This window comes from Hydra vulgaris, chromosome 03 (assembly GCF_038396675.1).
Source record: "Hydra vulgaris chromosome 03, alternate assembly HydraT2T_AEP".
Lineage (NCBI taxonomy): Eukaryota > Metazoa > Cnidaria > Hydrozoa > Anthoathecata > Hydridae > Hydra > Hydra vulgaris.
This window is the reverse complement of record NC_088922.1, coordinates 52,846,169-52,870,000: the sequence shown is the minus strand read 5'-3', so window position 1 is coordinate 52,870,000 and position 23,832 is coordinate 52,846,169. Positions and strand designations below refer to the sequence as shown.

At 27.0% G+C, this 23,832-nt stretch overlaps 1 protein-coding gene across 2 annotated transcripts in view; it reads right to left on the bottom strand.

Annotated features, from left to right (window-relative positions):
• LOC100212931 (prickle planar cell polarity protein 3-A) overlaps positions 1 to 4,882 on the bottom strand; it is a 30,477-nt gene extending 25,595 nt beyond the window's left edge. Inside the window, exons 1-2 of one of the 2 annotated variants that reach the window (XM_065793653.1) lie at positions 4,643 to 4,882; positions 4,110 to 4,186 (exon numbers count right to left, since the gene is read on the bottom strand). In XM_065793653.1, coding sequence (XP_065649725.1) covers positions 4,110 to 4,186; positions 4,643 to 4,777 — 212 coding nt within the window. In that variant the 5' untranslated portion in view covers positions 4,778 to 4,882. The remainder of the gene's footprint in view (positions 1 to 4,109; positions 4,187 to 4,642) is intronic. The other variant, XM_065793654.1, reaches the window with a different exon arrangement.
• Positions 4,883 to 23,832: the final 18,950 nt, after the last annotated feature.

Genomic DNA, 23,832 nt, shown 5'->3' with positions numbered 1-23,832 from the left:
TATTACGTTAATGTAAGTTCTAACTTAGCATCAAAAATAGAACTCTATGAATTAAAATTGGAATCCTATTTAAACTCAATAATACCAATTTAATATACAATAATAAACTTACGAAAAAAAATCTGTTGACACAAATTTTTTTTAAACCTAAAGAAAGTTTAGGTCTTGATGATATCAAAAGTTCATTAAACACGTAGTGTCTTTAAAACAATTAAACTAGTCTTTAGACGTCTAGACATGTTTTACACATCTTTAAAACGTGTAAAACACGAATTAAATTGCTTTGCTGAGATCTATAAAAACTTCTACTGTATATTTTTTTAATCATAGGCTTTAAGTATGTCATGAAAAAGATAAATAGTAGCATATTCAGTGGAATGTTTGGACTTGAATCTAAATTGTTTGTTGTAAAGAATATTATTTACATTTAGAAAAGAATAAAGTCGGTTAAGTCACACACTAGCTTCATAACTTGTGGCCTTAAAATGCAATTATTCTGCGCATTCCTCAATTATTTTGAATAACTTATTTTGGATAAGTTTTTTTTTTTTATAAAAAAAAAAAGATTATTATTAAAATTAGTTGAGACGAGATCGCTAATTTATTTGTACATAAAAATCGATGCTTGCAAATATTTACCTCGTTTCCTAATTATTAATTATTTTTATTTATATTTTTATTTTATCACACTATTATTTGGATTTATTTGCTTCTCTTTTTACTGTACAATGCATACTTATACTCTTTTTACCGGACCCTGCATACTTTTGCAATCTCCGAAATTTTTAAGTTTTGTTGCTTGTCTTTTTGCCCACATAATACTTGCATAATTAATGAAACAATAAATAAAAGAGATTTTTTTCATATTAGGTTGAATTAAAATGTACTTTAAAGCTGAAATATCATTTAAAAAATTAAAATGTTTTAATTAACACCTTATAAATAAAATTTCGGACAAATTTTAATTGCATTTATTATGTAATTTATTTCATGCACGCAAAAAACCTTTATACTTATTTGAAAGAGGATTTTATAATCTCTTTAAATTTAATTTAATTAAGTTAAAAATATTATTTAAATATTGAAAATAAAATGGTCAAAGTAAAGAACCTCGAAAAAATTATGGAAATTTTTTTCCAAAAAAATCGAGAAAAACGTAAAGCGTTTATTTTGCTAAGCAGTTTATGGAATGGGGTTTACCCAGATCAACTGCTTACGATAAAATCGTAAAATTGGAGAATATATCTCTAACTAAACTCGAATTTCCCAAGTATTAAAAACAATGACTAACATTCGAACTTTCAAAAAAACAAATTGTTTAGATCGTAGCCATCAGCAGAAGAAAGCTATGCGTCCTAAATGTCATAAATTGTACAAAAATTATAAAAAATTGGATTTTGTTATAGATGATGAAAGCTATTTTACCTTAAACAGTAGCACATAAGCTGGTAATGATAGGTTTTATGCCGCTGATCCTTATCAATGATCTGACCAAGGAAGATACAATTTGCGTAAAAATTACGAGGACAAGCTCTTAGTTTCTTGTTGCATCAGCTCCCGTGGTATAAGCCCTCTTTATATTTATTACAGTAAGCAGGCAATCAAGCAGTACACTTATAAAGAGTTACTAGAAAAAACTTTACTTCCTCTAGTATCAGAATATTATAATAAAGACAATGAGCTTATCTTCTGGCCTGATTTAGCTCGATCACATTACGCAAAGTCGGTTATCGACTTTTTAAAATTGAAAAAAATCAAAGTTGTACCCAAAGATATAAACACAGCTAAGGTTCCAGAAGCAAGACCAATTGAAAATTTTTGAGGTGATTTAAAACGCTAGTGTACACGAATACTTGGAGAGCTATGAATTTGGAAGAACTTAAAGCAAGAATTAGATATTGTTATTCAAAGATGAATGAAGAAATTTTCCTTACTCAAATAAAACATCTTTCAAAAAAATTTTATAATATTGCTAAATATGGTATTTGAAACAATTATTTTATATATTTATAAACTACGTATACTAACATATTAACAGTGGAAATATTAAATAATAAAACTTATTAGTTCTTAAAATATTAATTTTTAAATTTTGTCCAAAATTTTATTTATGAGGTGTTACTTTAAAATTAATAATCAGTAATCTAATTAAGAACTTTAAAAAGTTACATTAATTTTGTCTACGAATTCTAATTTTTAATTAACTTTTTATTTCCCAATTGCTAACATAAATACGTTTCGTGATTTAGAATTAAAATTCAAAGTCAAGGCTTTAATTACAAGTTTAACGCATTTTTCCATCAATAGGCTCATTATGAAAGGATATTTTAAAATTGTTATCAATAAATCCTTTTGGCAGTTCTACAGATTTTATATTGCAAAAGCTTTTTAAAATTCTCGAGTGATAAGATTAGTATAACATATAAGTATATTAATTTTTCAACTTCAAGGTCTTTCACGTATTCATGTTTTTTAAATTATTTTTTAACAAGTTTTAATAATGCTAGTGGTCCAATATTTTTCCGCCAACTGGAGAAATGCCAAAGTAGAAACATTATCTCGAGAAGAGGTATTTACATTACTTCAGGTGTGAGACATTATCTCAGCCGTGAGACATTACTGTAAATAAAAACTATGCCAACTATTTTTAAAAATTTAAAAGAAATTAAATTAAGAAATTATATTAAATTTAAAAAACAACAAATTAAAAAAATTGACTAAAACCAAGAATTTTGAAACCACAATTAATAATAAAGTGATATTCAACGTCAAAATCCCTGCTGGTTTTTAAAGACTATCAAAGCATAAACAAAATCTTAAAAAATTGATTTTTTAAGTAGGTAATTTCCTTTTATATATATGTATATATATACATATATATATATATATATATATATATATATATATATATATATATATATATATATATATATATATATATATATATATATATATATATATATATATATATATATATATATATATATATATATATATATATATATATATATAATATATATATATATATATATATGCAGCAATAACTAAAATGTTTATTTATTTTAAAATAAAAACAAAGTTATTAGATTTTTAAATACCCAATTAATGTAGGAGCCCTACGCCACTGCACACTGTCACTGCACAGTTTGCACATTCTGTACTAATGCACAGAATGTGCAAACATTCCTAAATCAGACACTTATTCTTATATTCTTATACTTCAAAAATTGCGGTAATTGTTGTAAAAATTTTTTATTAAGTTAAAATTAATTGCAAAAGTATCAAAAAAATATTTTAATTAATTTGTGGAGCATTGTTACAAATAATGATAAAAATTTTTTACTTAAATTAAATTTTCTTTTACCCAACAATTAGTATAGTATTGAAATTTAAAAAGATATTTTCCTTTTAAAATTTAATAATAATAACAACAACAGCAATAATAATAACAATAAAAACAATAATAATAATGATAATAATAACAATAATAATAATAATAAGTAACTTTCATAAAAGCTACAATAGAAATGTTCAATCAATGATAATATAGAGTTGACAAAGCACACTTGACATGTGAAACGTGACATCTCAAATAACATCTAACAAAAGAGTTTATTGTAAAGGTCAAATATTTACTTTACTTGATGTTTGTTAATCAAAATGATTGCAAAAACATTTTGTACCGCCAAAGGTTTTAAAATCTTTTGTTTTATAAATATATGTTTAAAAGGGCTTATTTTCTTTTGTCTAACATAAAGTTTTAACACAAAAGGTTTAATATAAAAATACCAAAAGTATATTATAAAAACCAGGTATGTCAATTAAAATCTTTAAAAGATTTTAAAGCTTTTAATGGAGGATAAATAGTAGAGGCTACCAGATAGCTCGGTGTACTTAAGGACAACTTGGTAAAATAGATATAAATCTAATGTATTTGTATAATCTAAGGTATTTTTATCATAGCAAATATGTACACAGTCTCTATGTTTATGTACTTTTACATATTTAGATGTTTGTGTATTTGAGCATACAAAACACAACAACTTAATCATACTTTATTTTGTACTCAATAAATCTTTTTAATAATTCTAACTTTTAAAAAACTATACCTCCAATCGTGGCTTTTAAACCCCACGCAGTCGTCGCAGTTCAAGCATAAAGATCCGTCTGGAACACCAATCGTCTGCTAAAATATTCTAAAATATTACTACCCGAACAATCATTTTTGAAATAAATTACATAGCTAAAAAATATTTGAACTTGTTCTTTTTAAATTAGATTGCATCAAATATTAAAAAATATTTGAAGTTGTACTTTAAAAATATAAATGTAAGCGTGTGTTTTGAAGTATCCTTAAAGCAAAGCTTTAAGGATACAACTTGAGCCAAAGTACCAAAAAAGTATTAAAATAAAGATAGCAATTCTAAGGAGTACAATTTTTACAAATTAATAATATATAAATTTATTTTAATATAAATCTATATATTATTTATTTATATGTGTAAATATATTCATTGAACAACTTCTTTTAAGTTTAAATTAATGCACACACACACACACACACACACACACACACACACACACACACACACACACACACACACACACACACACACACACACACACACATAACAATAGTTACCTCATTTTGCCGTTTGAAACCGTTTTCTTTTTGATGTAGTTCTGGCGGCGGAAGTGGAAAACTATCAAAATCATCAAAATTGGTTTTAATTTTGGGTGTACCATGAGAATTTATACGAATTTTCCATTCCGCCATATTGCTGTGACATATCAATAACTGCAATGTACAAATAATCTGTAGATTTTATCTGTTTCTTTCTTTTTTTTTTTTTTGCAATATCCTATATTAAACCACAAGAAAACCTGGTTTCTATTTATTGAAAATTTGTATAACGGTTTATTTTAACGTACAGTTAAAGTTGTAAAAAAAATATAAAAAGGGAGTGGGGTAAGGTTAAAAACAAATACTTTGTGTGCATATAATTTTAAATAAAAGTTTTGAAAAGTATATATCTAATTTTATATAAACTTTTTTAATAATTAGAGTACACTATACCTACTACTCGATCATTCTCTAATCAAACTTTTTTTTTTTCTTTTCTGCTTGGAACATCGAGCAAACAAAATAAGCATTTTTACAAAATGATTTTAATAATTATCATATATATATAAACATTTATTAGCAACGTTCACACTTTAAAATACAATGTTATGTCTAAGATATATAATAAACAAAAAATAAATAAGAAATATATATATATATATATATATATATATATATATATATATATATCTCTATCTCTATCTCTCTCTCTCTCTCTCTCTCTCTCTCTCTCTCTCTCTCTCTCTCTCTTTCACTCTCTCTCTCTCTCTCTCTCTCTCTCTCTCTCTATATATATATATATATATATATATATATATATATATATATATATATATATATATATATATATATATATATATATATATATATATATATATATATATATATATATATATATATATATATATATAAACAGGGAAAGAAAAAAGTTTTAATTTATTTTTAAATATCGTTCGTTAAAAATCTGCTTCAGACCACTTACAAAATAATGGTCTCTTGTATTACATTATATTTTTTATTTTTTTTTATTTTTTTTTTATTTACACTTTGCCGATAAAAAAAAAATTTACAGTCGTAACATATAAAAAAATAATTACATGACCGGGGTTAGAAGAAGACAAATTTAGTCTTATCATTAATATACTAATATATATATATATATATATATATATATATATATATATATATATATATATATATATATATATATATATAATATATATATATATATATATATATAAATATAATATTATACTAACATGTAATTGTCAATACAAAAAAATGTGATTTGGTTTTCTTTTGCTATTTTTGGATTACAGTAGGGAAGACTGGGGTGAAGTGGGAAGCGGAAGAAGTGGGGCACCCCTATAATTTTATTTAGGAGCAACACCTAATTACTGTTATTTAATGTAAACGTATAGATTTCTTGTGCTCTTTTTATAAGACATCATATCAATGCGCTTGGTAGAAACTTTTTTTGAAAGTATCTCTAAGAATCACTTTTTATTAAGATATATTTACTTTTATTATAAATTTTAGTTGAATAGTTAGCTAATACTAAAAATTATTTAACAAATTTTATAAAACTTTAAAAAAGCGGATTTAAATTTTTTTAATTTCTAATCATATAACTTCTTAAAATCGTGGAACTCCATAACAAACTCTTCTGTTGGAATAAACTTAAAATAAAAATTGATGCAACAAACATTAAAAATAAAAATGCGCACTTCGGAAAAAATGAAAATTTATCACTAGATTTGAAACTCTATTATCGATATTATTATGTAATAGATTTGAAATATATAGATAAGTATATATAAATATATCAAAAATGTAAATAAATATATAGATTTCAAACTCTGTTATTGATATTATTACATGTTCACGACGTTTTGAATAAGTCTGTAGATTATTCATCATCTGTATATAAAATAATGTATTATTTTTCTTTTTAATCTATCGGCCGCAGATTCTGGGTGAATGATATTACAACGTTTTTATTATTATAAAGTCTACTGAGTTCTAAAGGTACTATACAAATAATCAACAGGCGCTCTTCATTCGTCTTTATTTTCATTTTAATTTACCTGTTTATAAACATTATATCCTGTAGCACCATAAAAACCAGCCTTGCATCTAAATGTCAGTTTAGTTAATTCCTTAGCATTGTGATTAGCACAGTAGTTTGTATATCACATAGCTTTTTAAGAGTGTGATTTAGAAGATCTTTTAGAGGTATTTGTACTTACTAGCCATCTATTTGAATGTTCTTGGGATAGCATTTAGCTTTTGAAAATCTTAAACTATTGTATAAAGGATATGTGGCAGCCGTTTTTTTCAGAACCATTTCTTAGAAGCTGGTATGTTGATTTTGATATATCACCATTAATAGTTAATGATAAAGTTTCACCAGGTGAATATATCTAAGCAGGTTTAACGGGGTTTTTATTTCAAGTTTCAGAAATTTTTTGTGCCAGTTTTGTGCTTAAACTCACTTCTTAGTTTCAACTTTATTGCATGAAGTAATTTATGGCTAAATAAAGTATTACTAACATTGTTAGGCTTATTCTTTTTGTTCTGTTACAAGCTTTTTCAAAAGAGCAACACGGTTTCCCAACTTCATTAACTGAAGATATAGCATTTAATGTACCGTAGGTGTATTGAAAATCATGAGCTAACCAATTTTCATTACTTCTCTCAAAATGAGTATTATCATTGTTTGGAGCTATTAACTTTTTATATTATGCAACTTGTATTGAATTAAAAACAAATAAAATAACATGTATTTTTGTTTGCGAGAAATAAAAGTTAATTTCAAGCAAATAACATAAGTTGTTATTTTAATTACTTTATTTTAAAATGTTAAAGAAACCCTAAAGAGGACGTTAGGGGCAATGTATATAGTTCAAATAGGTTGTATACATATTAAATTTACTAGTTCAAGTATTTAATATAGGTTCTCGTTGGTTCCTAAAGTATGTGATACTTTTTGTACAAAATAAAAGTAATAAATGTTAAAAATTCACCTCTTTATTTTAAAGCCTGATTATAAGTGTATTATAAAGACTGAACTTTACTTTATATTTTTTTTCGAAAAGCTCTACTGTTAAGTATTTTAAATATATAAACTAATCCATATAAAATTTTAAAAGTTACTGTTTACTATAGCTATGTATATAAAAAAAAAATATCACGCTTTTTTTAAAAAAAAAATTTTTCATTATACATAAAACCGCAACTAATTTTTGTGGTTTTAAAAGATACAATATACTCAAAACAATTTTGAAAACTTTAAGTGGGAATATTACAAATATGTTTTATTATATGGTTTTTAATATAATAAATATTTATTTTTTAGGTTTTGTTCACCTCCTGGCCCACTGTGCAGCCTATTAACACATATATGTATTTATTTTCGACTGTTGTTGCACCTTTTGTCTCTTTATAGGGAAATGCAATCTAAAATTTAGTCTTTAAATTTATATTTTAGCTTTAATTGTGTTGCTGTAATTTTAGTTTTATTTTATCTGCCCTACATAGAAGTAAAGCTGGACAGAAAAAAAAGTTACTTTCCCACTTCTCCTTAACTGTTTTGAGTTGTTTTATTGCAGAAAGTTCTAGATTATTTTGACTACGATTTTTTCTTGTTTTCAAAATAAAAATGTTGAAACGTTTGGTAGGGTTTAAACGGTTTTTCAATTTTAGTTTTACTTATACAGTGGATTTAAAACAAGATTTGGAAATAGAGACCTTTATTGAAGTTAAATTTGGTTTGATTCATCATTGTTGTTTGAAGCAAATTGAGAACTCTTTTTACTTCAATAGTTTGAAAGCACCTGGAAAACAAAAAGAATGCATTCAAGTTTTTTAAATTTTAAATAAAATCATAACTTCTTTAAAAGTCTGAAATAAGATATAGTAATAACAGTAACCTTAATACCATTACAAATAAATATTTTTTTTATCAAATCCAATTTTCTTTAAAATTCAGGTAATGAATAGAGTTTATAAAAGAAAAAGTGAAACTCCACATGCTTGAGAAAACATTTTGAAAGTTGCTGTAGCCGAAGTGAAAAATGTGATAAGCCTTAGAGGAACAGCATACTCAGCTAGCATTTATGTCTGCACTTTACAGCTGTTTATAACAAAAGTGTCAATACTAAGATGCTAACCTTCAATCAAATTATCAAAATTTTAATGATTTAAAAACATTGAGCACTTATCTAAAGACCTGTTCCGATTTGTTATATGGCTTTAAAACAGTTCTAGTAAGAGCTCTAGCTTTTGAAATGGCTCAAGCAAACAAAATAAAATGTTCCTTGCGTTGCATAGAGCAAAAAAATGCTAGTTAAGATTGGTTAATAAGATTTATGAAAAGAAACCTAGAAACATCTGTTAGAAAACCATAAGCAACTTTACTTACCAGAGCATCTGTATTCAATTCCTATACTATTGATATTTTCCTTAGTAAATTAAAAGAAGGTATTTCAGAGTCTAAAGCAACATCGTTTAAAATTTTTAATCTTGATGAGACGGGTTTTAATACTGTGCAAAAAACTCCTTCTTTCATTGCGTCAAAGGGAACAAAGAAAGTCGGACAAATAAAATCTTGAGAAAGAGGTGAACCAGTAACAGTGTGTTGCATTGTTTCTGCAGTTGGCGTAACAATACCCCTGTTATTTTTTTCCATAAAAATTATTTTAGGAGCACCAGAATATTCTATTGGATTAGTCAATCAATCTGGATGGATGAATGCTGAAATATTTATAGACATCTTAAAGCATTTTGTTTAGTTTGCCCACCCAACAGTTGATCACAATCTTTTATTGTTATGGATAATCACGAAAGCCACCTATCGCTACAGTCACTTGAATATGCAGAGAATACAAGAGAATATTGCTACAGTCACTTGAATATGCAAGAGAAACATGTTTGTATAATGACTTTGCCCCCACATGCTTCACATAAGACACAATCTTTAGATAGGTCTGTTTTTTGTCCAATGAAAACATATTTTAATGCGGCTGTCAAAAGCTGGCTGCTTTTCAATTCAAGACAAGCCATTACAATTTATGAAATGGCCAGTCTCATTTAACTAGTATGGGAAAAATTTTCAACACCAACAAATATTATTTCAGGAATTTGTGTGACAGGAATTTGGCCTTATGATAGACATATATGGTGATGATATTTTTTGGCGTCATTTGTTACAGATGGAGAAGTGCTTCAAGAATCATGCAATGAAGGCTTATGCTATACAAGTGCTACTCTTTCAGATATCTCAGATTTGGGTGTGCAACATGAAGCAGTAAAAGTAAACTTCACTGCATTTTCTCCTGAGATTGCACGAGAATATCCAAGGTAATTTAAATTAAACATTCTAGGCTCAGGTTTTTCTTTAAATTCTATAATTAACACATAAACTTTATAAAATAATGCAATTGATGAAAATAAATTTCTTTTGATAAAAAAGTTTAATATATATTTTGCAGGCAATTTCTCTTAAGATTGTAAGACGTGAACGTGAAACGGGGAAGTGTATGATCTTAAGAATAGTAGATGAAGTGTTAAACAAACAAAAATGTAAAAAAATTATCTTTCCAAAATCAAAGAAAGACCATGATATCGACGTCAACAAAATAACGAATGATGTTTCTGCTAACTGTTTCTCACGCAGTTTATATTTTTTCAAAAAGTTGAACTGATGTCAATATTATTGAAATCAATTTTTATGATATAGTTTCTTCATTTTTAACAACTTCATAAACTTTTATATGCTTTTAATCTGCACAATATAACTACCTCTATTTATGTCGAAAGATAATGGATGTTTGTTGTTTTTAACAAACAAAACAAACTCGTCTAGACCTGTCTAAAGATTAAATCATTAAAATTATGTCATCAAAGTTATTAGTATATCTGGAAGATAATTATATTAGTATGTATGCTATGTTCTTTTATATAATAATAACATATTATGTTGTTATAATATTAGTATGTAACTATCTTTCAGTCAGTTATTACTAGCAGACTAATAAAATATCTAAAGGTGCCAAACAAATTATAGTAGAGTGGTGTTTTAAGTCAATTTTTTTTATAATGGTAAAACAGTCACAGTTAACAATTGACAAATGAAATGATATTTGTACAATTAGGGGTAAAGGATATAGTGAGAGAGAAACTGCTAAAAACTGGGTACTTTTGCAAAAGGGATTCATTATATATTAAAAAAATAACAAGAAACCAACATTAATCAAGACAGGAAACGTAGTGGGAGACCCAAAATTACAACAGAAACTAAAGATCATTTTATAAAAGTAACTTCAAAGTAAAACCGTTATATTAACAAGTAAGGTTGTGATGTTTTACAAATAATAAGTCATCAAAGTTAGTAAAAATAGATATAAAATATAACAAAGAAGGAAATTTACAAAATATCTACGCTTTACTTTCTCCCAGCAGGCACAGAAAGCAGCTAAACGTCTTATAGATGTCCTACGGACTTGTGAAATTCATAAAACGTCGTATAAACGTCCCATGGATGTCTGTGCCTGCTGGGATGGAAATAAAATTATTAGACCAAATTTCATATTTCAACAAGATAACAATCCAAAACATACATTAACATTGTTAATGTTCTATTTGATTGAGAGAAAACAAGAGAAACCTGTAGAAATTATGGTATAGCTATTCCAATCACCTGATTTGTCACAATGAGCAAGTTTTTTTTGGCAAAAACCCGACTGCTTCCAAACTTTTGAGCGGATGTGTATATCAAATACAAAAAATAGAAATTTAATTATAAAACAGTTTATAAACTGGCTTCAACTTCAGCTAAAAAATGATTTATTTAATATCAGATCATGCTATGCACAAAAATTCCATTTTTTTACAAACTATAGAGCAATACCTGTTTATTGTTTCGTAAAAGTAATAAAATTTTTTGTTTATATATATATATATATATATATATATATATATATGTATATATATATATATATATGTATATATATATATATATATATATATATATATATATATATATATATATATATATATATATATGTATATATATATATATATATATATATATATATATATATATATATATATATATATATATATATATATATATATATATATATATATATATATGTATATATATATCTTTTAAAGCCTCTAAACATGCGCCCTGCTTTTCGGTTAAAAATACATCTTTTAAATTATAAAGTGTTATAATTTTATACATATAACAACTGACTTTGCCCAAACTCATAAACACAAAATTAATTATATATCCCATATATATAATCCCACGTTAATGCTACATTTAACGTTTTATTTTACAAAAAGATAATACTATTATAGTCAATTTTGTGACCAAATGTAACAAAAAAAGTCTTTTTTCATAATGGGCTTTACTTGAAAGTTCAATATTTAGTCAGTCATTACCACGAACAGCTTTTATTACTGCAGATATAATCATTGCCGTTTGATTGTCTAAAAGCTTGAGGCAATCAGCAGCACTGGTTATCTGGTCACATTGCATTATTTTTTGAGGTAGCTGGAGAGCTGCATAATTGTTTTCACCCGTTTCTATTTCTTCTTGCTGCAGATTTATTTTAAAGTTGGGATCAGTTTCAGTTTGGTTATCATCTTCGTTTAATTGTATCACTGTCTCCGAATCGTATTCTCGCAAAGCGGCAACTCCTTCAACCTGTTCGACTAAACATTTCCAACCAGCACTGTTCTATTTTTGTAATTCTTGCTTCACGTGTTTTTCTTGCAAGTTTTTTTTCAGTTTTAGTTTCAAGTATTTTATCATGCCCATTCATGCATGCTCTCTCTTGTTGTTGATCCAAATGGAAATCAATATAACTTTGTTTTTTTCTGTCTGATAAAATTTTTTATTTTTTCATTTGATCATTGGCGTCTGGTGCACCAATGTCAAAAAAAGAATCCCATCGTTTAAGAAATCTTGCTCTCCTGTTACCTTCTCTGTTCTCCAGTTTTTATTCTTTTACTTTTAATAAAACTCTGCTATTCATTCCAAAGACATCGATCATACAACTCTGTCTTGCTTTAGTTTTTATACGTGCCATATTCTAAAAAGCAAGGGCAGCATCAACTGCAGCATTAGCAATATCCTAATACTTCACCTTATTTTGGAAATTTTCAGGATGATAGCTTTGAAAGACCAACTTCATAACTTCATTTGTCTACAATTAATTCATTTGTGTTCAATCAGAGAGTTTAGCATCATTAATTGATGTTAAAGGATGACAAATTAACCAGAAATCTGTGAACTTTCTTTTCTGCCTGGAATTGCTTTATGTAAGCTATGGATACAAGTAATTCTTCTAGTAGGTATAACTATTATCCTGAAAAAGTGGACTTTCTTTTGGTTCATCAGACGCTTTGTCTTTAGTACTTTGCTGTAACGGTTACCACTCACGTTTTTTACTACTTCAAAACGATATTTTTCCAATATAATTTATGTCAAAGTTTAATTAACTCTTTCATAAAACAGTGCCAAAACTTGAGCAATACAGCTGGTAGCAACTGAAAACAAATCAAAACCTTTTTTAATAATGTTCCTTTGTCAATTTTAATTCTAAAAACATTAAAAAAAAAAAAATTAATGATAATATACTCTAAATGTATGTATATATATATATATATATATATATATATATATATATATATATATATATATATATATATATATATATATATATATATATATATATATATATATATATATATATGTATGTATATATACACTTTTATGCAGAAGTTATTTATAAAATTGACCACAAAAGTCATATTTTTTAGACCTATTGCAAGCAAATGCGTATGATGATTTTATTTGTTTCTGAAACAATTAAAACTAAATTTTGTAGAATGTTTTGAAAATTCGGTATATATACACGCGAAATTTCCATAGTTCCTTCAGTTTGTTATAAACTCCTAATAAGAGTTGATCGAAGTTTGGTTAAGGTTTTGAATTGTTTTGTTCTATATGAATGTTTTGTGTATTTTTAGTTAACATTTGTTATTTAATTATTACAATGGCACGCGGAAGGGTGTTAAATGAGGGAAAAAAATCAAAAATTGTTGCTTATAAAGATATAGGTTTGCCCAATCAACAAATTGCAAAGAAAATCAAATGGTCTCATCATGCAGTAGTTTTTATAAACTTAGGTGAAAATAACAACAAAAATTACCATAAGGGCGGAAATAAAAAAATAACCAGAAGGCAACATTCTTCCATTATGTGTTTGGCATCATCTGAAGTACGAACAGCAAGACAAATAAGAACTGAACTGGAGTCACCTGTGACCACAAGACGTGTCCAACAAATTTTGTCAAAATCAGGACGGTTTCAGTGGAAAAAATGATCACAAAACCACCACTGACTAAAAAACATAAAAGTGCAAGATTTGAGTTTGCCAAGGACCATATGACATGGGATGCAGAATGGGAAAATGTTATTTTTTGATGAAAAAAAGTTTAACTTAAATGGACCTTATTGTTTTAAGTATTATTGGCATGATTAGACAAAAAAAAAAGTAACTAAGGAGGAGGGACAGTATGTTTTATTAGAACAAAAACGAATGCAAGAAATTACAAAGATTTTTCAGAGGATGTTTTAATCGAGTTTAGTGTTCGAGGTACATATTGTGAGGGTCTACCTATTGTGAGGGTTTACCTATTGTGAGGGTTTACCTATTGAGAATCAGATTTTCCAACAAGATAATGCGGCGATTCACATTATTAAAAACTAAAATATTTAATAAATTATTATTTAAAACAAAAATTACAAATATTTACGTTTGATAGAAAGTAAATATTTAAAATTTTGATAGAAATATTTAATAAATTATTATTTACAACAAAAATTATAAATATTTACTTTTTAGAGAAGCCGTGACGCAGTGGTTAGAGTTCTGGCTCAGAACCCAGAGGTCCGAGGTTCGACGCAAGCTCTAGCCCAACAAGCGACATAGGTACGGAAGGAGGCGTAAACTTCTTGTTAAATGCTCTCCCGCGGTGCTCTGTGATAAGATCGTAAGGATTTCTGGGAGCACCTAAAATAACTACAAAAAAAAAAATAAAAAAAAATAAAACTCTAGAAATTTCCCATGTTTTTTCGAAATATTTCTAACTTTTAATTTTTTACGAAATAAATTAATAATAAATAATTTGCTATTAAAATATTATTTGCATATTTATTTATTCCTAACAATTCTTGTAAAAAGCAACAAACAAACAAAAAAAAAAAGCCAAATACTTTAAGAATTCATTTATCTGAACAAATTTTCGAGTGTGTGTGTGTATATATATATATATATATATATATATATATATATATATATATATATATATATATATATATATATATATATATATATATATATATATATATATATATATATCATATATATATATATATATATATATATATATATATATATATATATATATATATATATATATATATATATATATATATATATATATATATATATATGTCAATGTAATAAACAGTGATCGTGATACAGGAGCCGAGGAAATCTTACCTTCATTTAACTTTTTTTTTAATTTTTTCTCACAATTATGGAAAAGTTTTTTTATTATTTTAATCTTGAAACTTAGCTTCAGTATGCAAGAAACATTGATTCTATTGCTCTGATGTTAAAAAAAAAAGATTCTATTTGTATTGCATATTTAAATAGAATCTTTTTTAAGAATCTGTTATTCAAATCTTTTTTTAACAAGTTTTATTTAACAAAAAGTTCTTATTTTCACCTTCTACGCAACATTTCAAACCCGCAACTAAACAACGCCTGTTTGATTTTAATGCAAATCAGTTACTATTATATTTTTATAACTTTTGTTAATCCTAGTTATTGAATTCCTTATATATTGACGTTATTGCGTCAATATGTAAGACATTCAAAAAATAGGATTAACTAAAGTTATAAAAATATATAGCAATTGCTTTACAACGAAATCAAAAAGACGTTGTTTTGTTAAGGGATTAAAATATTGCATAAAAGGTGTAGTTTTTATATTGCTTGATGGAAACCAGTTCCACAATAATGGTCCTGGACAAGTTTTTAAAAACAGCTTGTTTTGATAAAGTTTTGGGGATTAGTTATGCATTAAGTACTTTTTTGTTTTTTCTTCGTTTTGTTATTTAGGTGCCCCAAGAAGACCTAACGGTCTTGTCACAGAGCACCACGGAAGTGCATTTAACCAGGAAGTTCACGCCTCCTTTCTTACCGTGACACAAAAATATCTCCAAAGCTCGTTTCGAACCTGCATCTCCTGCATGTTTAGCAAGCGCTCTAACCACTGCGCACGGCCGCACAAGTTTAGTATTACGTACTTAGTTTAGTATTACTTAAAAAAGTGAATTTGTAAAATTTAACATTCCTAAACTTAAACTTTAAAATGTTGAAATAAGTTGAAGACAATAATTTCCTAGACATCGAGCACTTCAATTAGCACTTAATTATAAGCAACCAGTTTATTGCCCAAGAACTTTCCAGATTAGGAAGTTTTAAGAAAAGGGTGTTAACAGGGTGTTAGTTTAACCATTTTAAGTTGTCATTTCTTAGCCCATAAGTAATTAGTTTATAAAATAGCCTCGTCATCAGTTGTGTCAAACGCTTTTGAAAGATTAAGGGTTTTTCTTAGAGTATATTAGTTGTTTTAAAATTTAATTGACAAGTTTGACTACAGTTTTAAGAACTGAACCAAGGAAAATATAACTACTTTAAAGCTCTTTCAAAGAAATACAAGTTTCATTTAAGCAAATAAAATTTTTAGTTATTTTCAAAAAGGTTTTGTTTGAAAACATTTTGTTTGAATAAAAAATAATTTAAAAAAAATATGTATATATATTTTTTAACTGGACGTAAAAATATTACCTTAAACAACTAAAATGTTATAAGAACACTTCGTTCATCAATTTGGAACAAATAAATTTTTTGTTTCTGCTTTATATTTTACCTTTAAATTTGTTGCATTAAAAATATTTTATTAACTTTTTTTAAAAAACAAATTGGTAAAGTACTAAATGTGCTTGGTCTTATGCAGACTGAATCTATCAAACATATCCTCTTCTTTACAGCTCTGTAAGGCTAAATGACTAAGCTTTCAGGCCTAAAATGACTAAAAAAAAAACAACTAGTAATGGATCAGAAAATAACAGACTTCATTGTTTGCGATGCACCCCCAATAAGTTTATTTGAAAGTGCTGAACTCCTTAGCTAGTTGAAATACACATATCCGGAAACTGTATTTTATCAGTTCCAAATAATATTATGCACGCATGTTTTTGTTTACTGTACATTTTTTTAGTTTTGTATGATTTGTACTTGCCCATGCAATATTAAAATAAATCAAATAACAATGAATGAAAGAAAAATATAAACTTTTTAAAGATTTATTATTTAGAAACGGTCTAGCACTATATATAATGGCAATATTTTTTGATAGTTTTTTCTTAATGCTTTTTATATGATCACTCCAACGTAAATGTTTATCTAATATTATGCCCAAAAAGTTAACTGACGTTTCTCTTTTAATGTTAGCGTTATTGATTATTAGATTTGGCAGTTTAATGGAAATATTTTTTAATTTATTTACTTTATGAAATAAAATAAATTTGGTTTTATCCACATTTAGAGACAGTTTATTATTTATAAACCATTCATTAACCTTTCCCAACTCTTCGTTAGCTGTTTCAAAAAGTATTTTAATATCTCTGTGAGAATAAAAAAGATTGGAGTTATCTGCAAAAAGAATACAATTTAAGAAGTTTGTTGCTAAATTTAAATCATTTATATATACTAAGAATAGTAAGGGTCCTAAAATAGAGCCCTGGGGGACACCACAAGTTACAGCATATGAAATTGTTTGTTTTTGCTCGTATTGAATGATTTGCTTTCTATTGGTCAAAAAGCTTTTGAACCAAAGTAAGTTATTATTTTTTACTCCATAATATTCAAGTTTTTTTATTAGTATGTTATGCTTTACAGTATCAAAGCCTTTGACAGATCAATGAAAACTCCTAATGTAAAGTAGTTAGTACATAATGCGTTTGTTATTTGATTGACTATTTCAACCACTGCATGTTTAATGGAACATTTTTTTTGAAACCAAACTGTTTTGAGTACAACATATTGTTTTTTGCTAAATAATTAAGTAGCCTGTTGTGCATTATTCTTTTAAGCAATTTTGAGAAACACGGTAATATAGTATAGGTCTATAATAAGAAATAAAAGAGTCATCGCCAGTCTTAAAAACCGGTGTGATTCGTGCAATTTTTAATTTTTCCGGGACAATACCTGTTTTAAAAGAAAGATTAAAGATGTGAAACAAAAGAGGTTCGATTATATCATAAACAGATTTTACAACATTAACGTTAATTTTATCAAATCCAGCACTTTTGTCAGTTTTAAGATTATAAAGGCGGTTCGCAATTCATTGATTTAAGATTAGGTTCATCCATAACTTTATCGTAATTTTTTAAAGAAGACTCAAATGAAGTTGAATTCAGAAGAATTTTTGAGGCCAAATTTGAACCAGCATTAATAATAAAGACGGTTTATTTTTTCAGCAATAACTGATTTATCATTAATATTTCTTTCATAAACTGTTATTTTTTTCATAAATTGTTTTTTTTTTTGGCAGAGTGTTTCTCGCATAATTATTTTTGCCAATTACTTTTTTAATTACATTCCAAGTTTTTTTGGTGTTTCCGCTTGCTTTGTTTAATAGCTTTGCATAATAAAGCTTTTTAGAGATTCTTTTTGTTTTTACGAATATATTTTTGTAGTTTTTATATGTCATTTCGTTTTTATAAGTTTTTTTTTTTTTAGTATTTATCATATAATTTTTGTCATATATATCTTTTTAAGGATTTTAGAAACCCATTAGACATCCATGGAGTCATAACTGTTTTTGTATTCACAATAATTTTTAATTCAGGAAGCACTGTTTCATATTGCATGCAGAATTGATATGTCAATTAAATACGGTTGTTTTAGAAGGAATGTTGTTGTTTATTATGTTATTAGTAATTAAGAATGTTGGGAAATGATCTGATAAGTCAGTTTTGATTATACCTGTGTTAAGACGGTTGTTATGAAAGTTATTAGTTATTATATTATCAAGAAGTGTAAAAGAATTGTTAGTCACTCTAGTTGACTTGTTTATTGTTGGAGTTAAGTTATTTTGAAGAAGAGTGTTTATAAAATTTTTTACATTATTATATGAAGCATGTTTTTTAGGTCAATGTTTAGATCCCCAGCTAAAACGACATGATCTCGCGTTTTATTGATAGTTGTTATGAATGATTAAAGATGAGTTTTGATTTATTTTTAATTACCTGATGGTGGTCTACATGTCGCGTTTACAATTTTGTTTTTTGTGTTTTTATTTTTTAATTCAATGCATAACAACTCACAATCTATTTCATTCACACAGAGATCGTTACGTAAAATATAATTAATTGAGTTGTGGATAAAAATACTTACGTCCCCACCAATACCAAAATTAAGTGGTCGGTGAACTGATTTGTAATTAATTAGTTCAAATTGCGCATTTATTTCATGACACTGACATCAAGTTTCCGTAAGACAAATAATTTTAAAGTCATGTTTAAAATTATTTTTAAGTTAAATGTCATCCAACAAAAACTTAAAGTTTCCAAAAATTTTTTTTAAACTTCGAATATTAATGTTTAAAGTTGAAAAAAAAGTTTCCCTTTCTGTAGATATTGGTAAGATTCAAAAACTGTATAGACTTTCTTTTATTATATTTGTTGATTAAAATTATCAAAGTCATTCTTGTCTCTGAGAATGATATTTTCATCAAAAAATCTAATTATTAAGTTTTCTTCCATTTTTTTGTTTATTTGTTTTTGTTTAAAAAAATAATAATAATAATAATAATAGTAATAGAAAATAAAAAGGACATTATAAACACAAAATTGTATAAACACAAAATTGCAAATAAAACAATAAAACTTAAAATCTTGCTTTCTTGGCACGGTTTTTTTGATACCCAATTGCGTACAATTAGCTTATCATACGATATATGCAAATTTTTCCAGCTGCCTTTCAGTTTACATTCTTTCTCTCAAGTTTTTTTTATTACGTTAGTTTCGTAGCAAAAATCTTCATTAATGAAAATACTTTCACCCTTTAATTTAAATGAATTTTTTAAAACTTCTACTTTATCTTTGTAATCTAAAAGTTTTATTATGATTGTACGTGGCTTTTTTGCATCATTGCGTCCGCAGCGATGCGCTTGTTCAATTTTAACATTTTTTACCCCTAAAGTCTGTTCAAACAGTTTGATCAACTTTGTTTCACTTTCCGTCCATGTTTCATTTTCGTTTTCTTCCATCGATCCTGAGATTATTTCTTTGTGACCAATCTTCAATTTCTCTGTTTTTTTTAAGGTCGGTAAACTCAATATTTGAGGAGCCCATCTGCAAAACGCGCTCCATCTGCAAAAAGTCACAAAAATAAAAATTTTTAGTTAATTTCATTTTTACATTCTATATACTAAAATCTATCATCTATTTAAATATTAGACCAATTAAAAATTTTTAGTCCTAAAATTGGACACTCTTAGTTGCGCATCATCCAGAAAATATTTATTTCTGTTGATGCGCAACTAAGAGTAGTTTAATTTTTCGTTGTTTTCGCAAAATGAGTTTACTCGGACTTTACGCGTTTTGCAAATGGGCTCCTCATCTTTATGTGCTACATTTTTAGAAACTCTTTCTTTCTCAATAGATTCAATATTATTTTTAATATTTTTTTCAATAAGTTCTTCGTGAAAATTAAAGCTATCTTTTATATCAAATACGTGCTTTTCAAGTCTTTTAATTTTTTCCATACTGTAGATAATATTTAATTCTGCTTTCTGTTGTCTGTCACTCGTTATCTTTGCATTTGCACTAAGGGTAATTCCGCATCAAATCACCCAAAATTTAGAAAATTTTGAACCATGGGTCTTCAAATTTTTTAAAAACCTCTTTGGCTGTTGCATCTTCAAAAGAAAAGTTAACATATAAAATTTTAGCTAAAAATGTTGAGAGGTTGACAAGATACTGCAATTTTAATACTGATCTGGTTTCCTAAAATGACCCGGTTTTCATAACACTCTGAAAAAACATTTTCCTTAAAATAATAAGAAATAAAAATGGCAAAAACATGAAAATGAACATATATAATGTTTTTTTGATGCTGAATTCAATAAATGTACTTAAAATGCTCAAATATAAAAGGAACATGCATAAAAATTAATAAAACAACTAGTTTCTATAAAACAACTTTGGGGCCCAATATCTCAAAACACCCCCATTAAAAAAAAATTTTTTTTGCTGTTAATATTTTCAGCTGTTTATAATCTTACTAGGCACAAAAAATCTAACTGGAAAAACGACTGAAACATACGGAACTTTAATTTCAAAGATGTATCAAATTTTCAATAAGCTACTTTAAAAAACTTTCAAACAGAATTCTGTAAAATATTATATTTAGTTAAAAGACTCCTTAAAAAAAAAACTTTTGTTATATGGAAGTCTTAATTATATGATAACTAGTTATTTGAACTTAACAACTGAAAAAAACATCCTGTTTTGTTTTATATAAAAACTGACCTAACCCTGATTTGTTTTATATAAAAACTGACCTAACCCTGACCTAACCCGAACCCTAACCCTGTAAGCAAAAGATTGCCAAAAAAGCAGATCTTAAAGAAGAGAAGAAAAGTCAGGGTGAACAAGATGAAGATTTTCTAATATCATCATTCAAATCAAAAAGACAGGAGATCAATGAAGAACTTGAAAATTTTAATATATCTCCTCTAAAATCTCATTCAAAGTCATCAAAACATATACTCTCAGAAGGAAAGCGAAAAGTTGCGCGCATCAACGAAATGGTAAGTAACCTTACTAAAAAAACTGAAAGTCAATTCAATGTTCCCTCAAAACTGTGTTATGAACCAAATGACATTAAAAAGAAGGCTGAAAACTTTGATGAAATTATGAGCTTGATAAAAGAAAAAATTCTATGCTCTGACAAAAGGACTATTGTTCAACTGGCACCCCCAAGTTGGTCAATATTAGAAGTACAAAATAACTTTGCAGTTACAGAATACCAAGCAAAAAAGGCTAGACAACTTTTTAATAAAAAAGGATTGTTGGCTATCTCACCTTTGTATAAAGGAAAAGTCTTTCAAAAAGAAATAGAAGATTCTGTTAAACTTTTTTATGATTCAAGTGATTTATGTAGAACTATGCCTGGAAAAAAAAGATTATGTTAGCATTCAAAAGAACGTCCATAAACAAAAAAAAACTGCTTTTGTGTAATTTAAAGGAACTATATTTATTATACAAAGAAAACAATCCAGAAATACAAATAAGTTACTCAAAATTTGCTTCACTTAGACCAAAGTGGTGCATTTTGCCAGGTGCAAGTGGTACACATTCTGTTTGTGTTCTTATCACCAAAATGCCATATTGCTAGTCGATGCTTTAAATATTGGACTAAAGTATAAGGACTTACTTTCAAAAACCGTTTGCTCAGTAGAAAACAAAGAATGCATGCTTGCACAGTGTGATGATTGTCCTGGTAAAGAACCCCTCACCAAATATTTGTATGAGATTTTTGGAGAATACGAAGATGATTTTGAGATACACTACAAGCAATGGCAAACTACTGACCGTGCAACACTATTAAGTTTAACAGCTGATGTTCCAACGTTTGTTGAACTATTAGCATCTTGTTTTGAAAAGCTACAAGCTCATTCTTTTATTGCTCACTCTCAATCACAGTACCTTAACCAACTGAAACAATATATGGATCAATCAAACATTATCATTATTGGCGACTTTGCTGAAAATTGACAGCGCAGGACAGTCAAAAATTGTAAAAGTTTTACAATCTATGCCAACTAGCGAGCGAATTTTGCCTTAAAATTGAATGGAACTTTTTTGCCACGTCCCACGGAAAGTCACCATGCGATGGGATTGGTGATACTGTAAAAAGATTAACAGCACAAGAAAGTTTAAAACGACCGTACAGAAACCAAATTCTCACATCAGAAGCTATGTATGAGTTTTGTATTGATAAAATCAAAGTTGTTAACTTCATTTACATAAAGGGATTAGACTTACAATTGCAACGTGAAGAGCAAAAAGAAAGGTACACTGGTGTAACAACTCTACCTGGTACTCGTAGCTTTCATCAGTTTATACATCTTGGAGATAACAAGGTTGGGGCAAAGAGGTGTAGTACAGACACTAATTATACAATAATCCACAATCTTAAAAAGAAACAAGACATATCTCAACTTGATACTGTCACTTTAGGTTGTTATGTCGCTGTAGTCTGAGATGATAAGTGGTGGATCGGCATTGTAACTAAAACCAACTTAGAAGAAGTTGATGCTAAAGTTAAGTTTCTTCATCCAAGTGGTCCATCAATCTGTTTTAACTGGCCTGAAAGAGACGACTGCTGTTTTATTCCAAACACCAACATATTGAAAAAACTATCTGTTCCACAAGCTTACTCTAGTTCTGGTAGAAACTATGTGTTTGAAAATGCTGAAATAGAGGAAGTACAAGTAAAATGGGAGCAATATTGTAATCTATTACAAACACAGTGAAAATAATTTTCATCTTTGATACCTTTAAAAATCTTGTATATTTAAGTAACTTTTTAAATTACGATTAACTTTATTTTATTTACAAATATTTTTTGGGAATTTCTTGAAAAAGTAATACATCTTTGAAATTAAAGTTCCGTATGTTTTAGTTGTTTTTCCAGTTAGATTTTTTGTGCCTAGTAAGATTATAAACAGCTGAAAATATTAACAGCAAAAAAAAAAAAAATTTGATGGGGGTGTTTTGAGATATTGGGCCCCAAAGTTGGTTTATAGAAACTAGTTGTTTTATTAATTTTTATGCATGTTCCTTTTTATATTTGAGCATTATAAGTACATTTATTGAATTCAGCATCAAAAAAACATTATATATGTTCATTTTCATGTTTTTGCCATTTTTATTTCTTATTATTTTAAGGAAAATGTTTTTTCAGAGTGTTATGAAAACCGGGTCATTTTGGGAAACCAGGTCAGTATTAAAATTGCAGTATCTTGTCCAACCGCTAAACTTT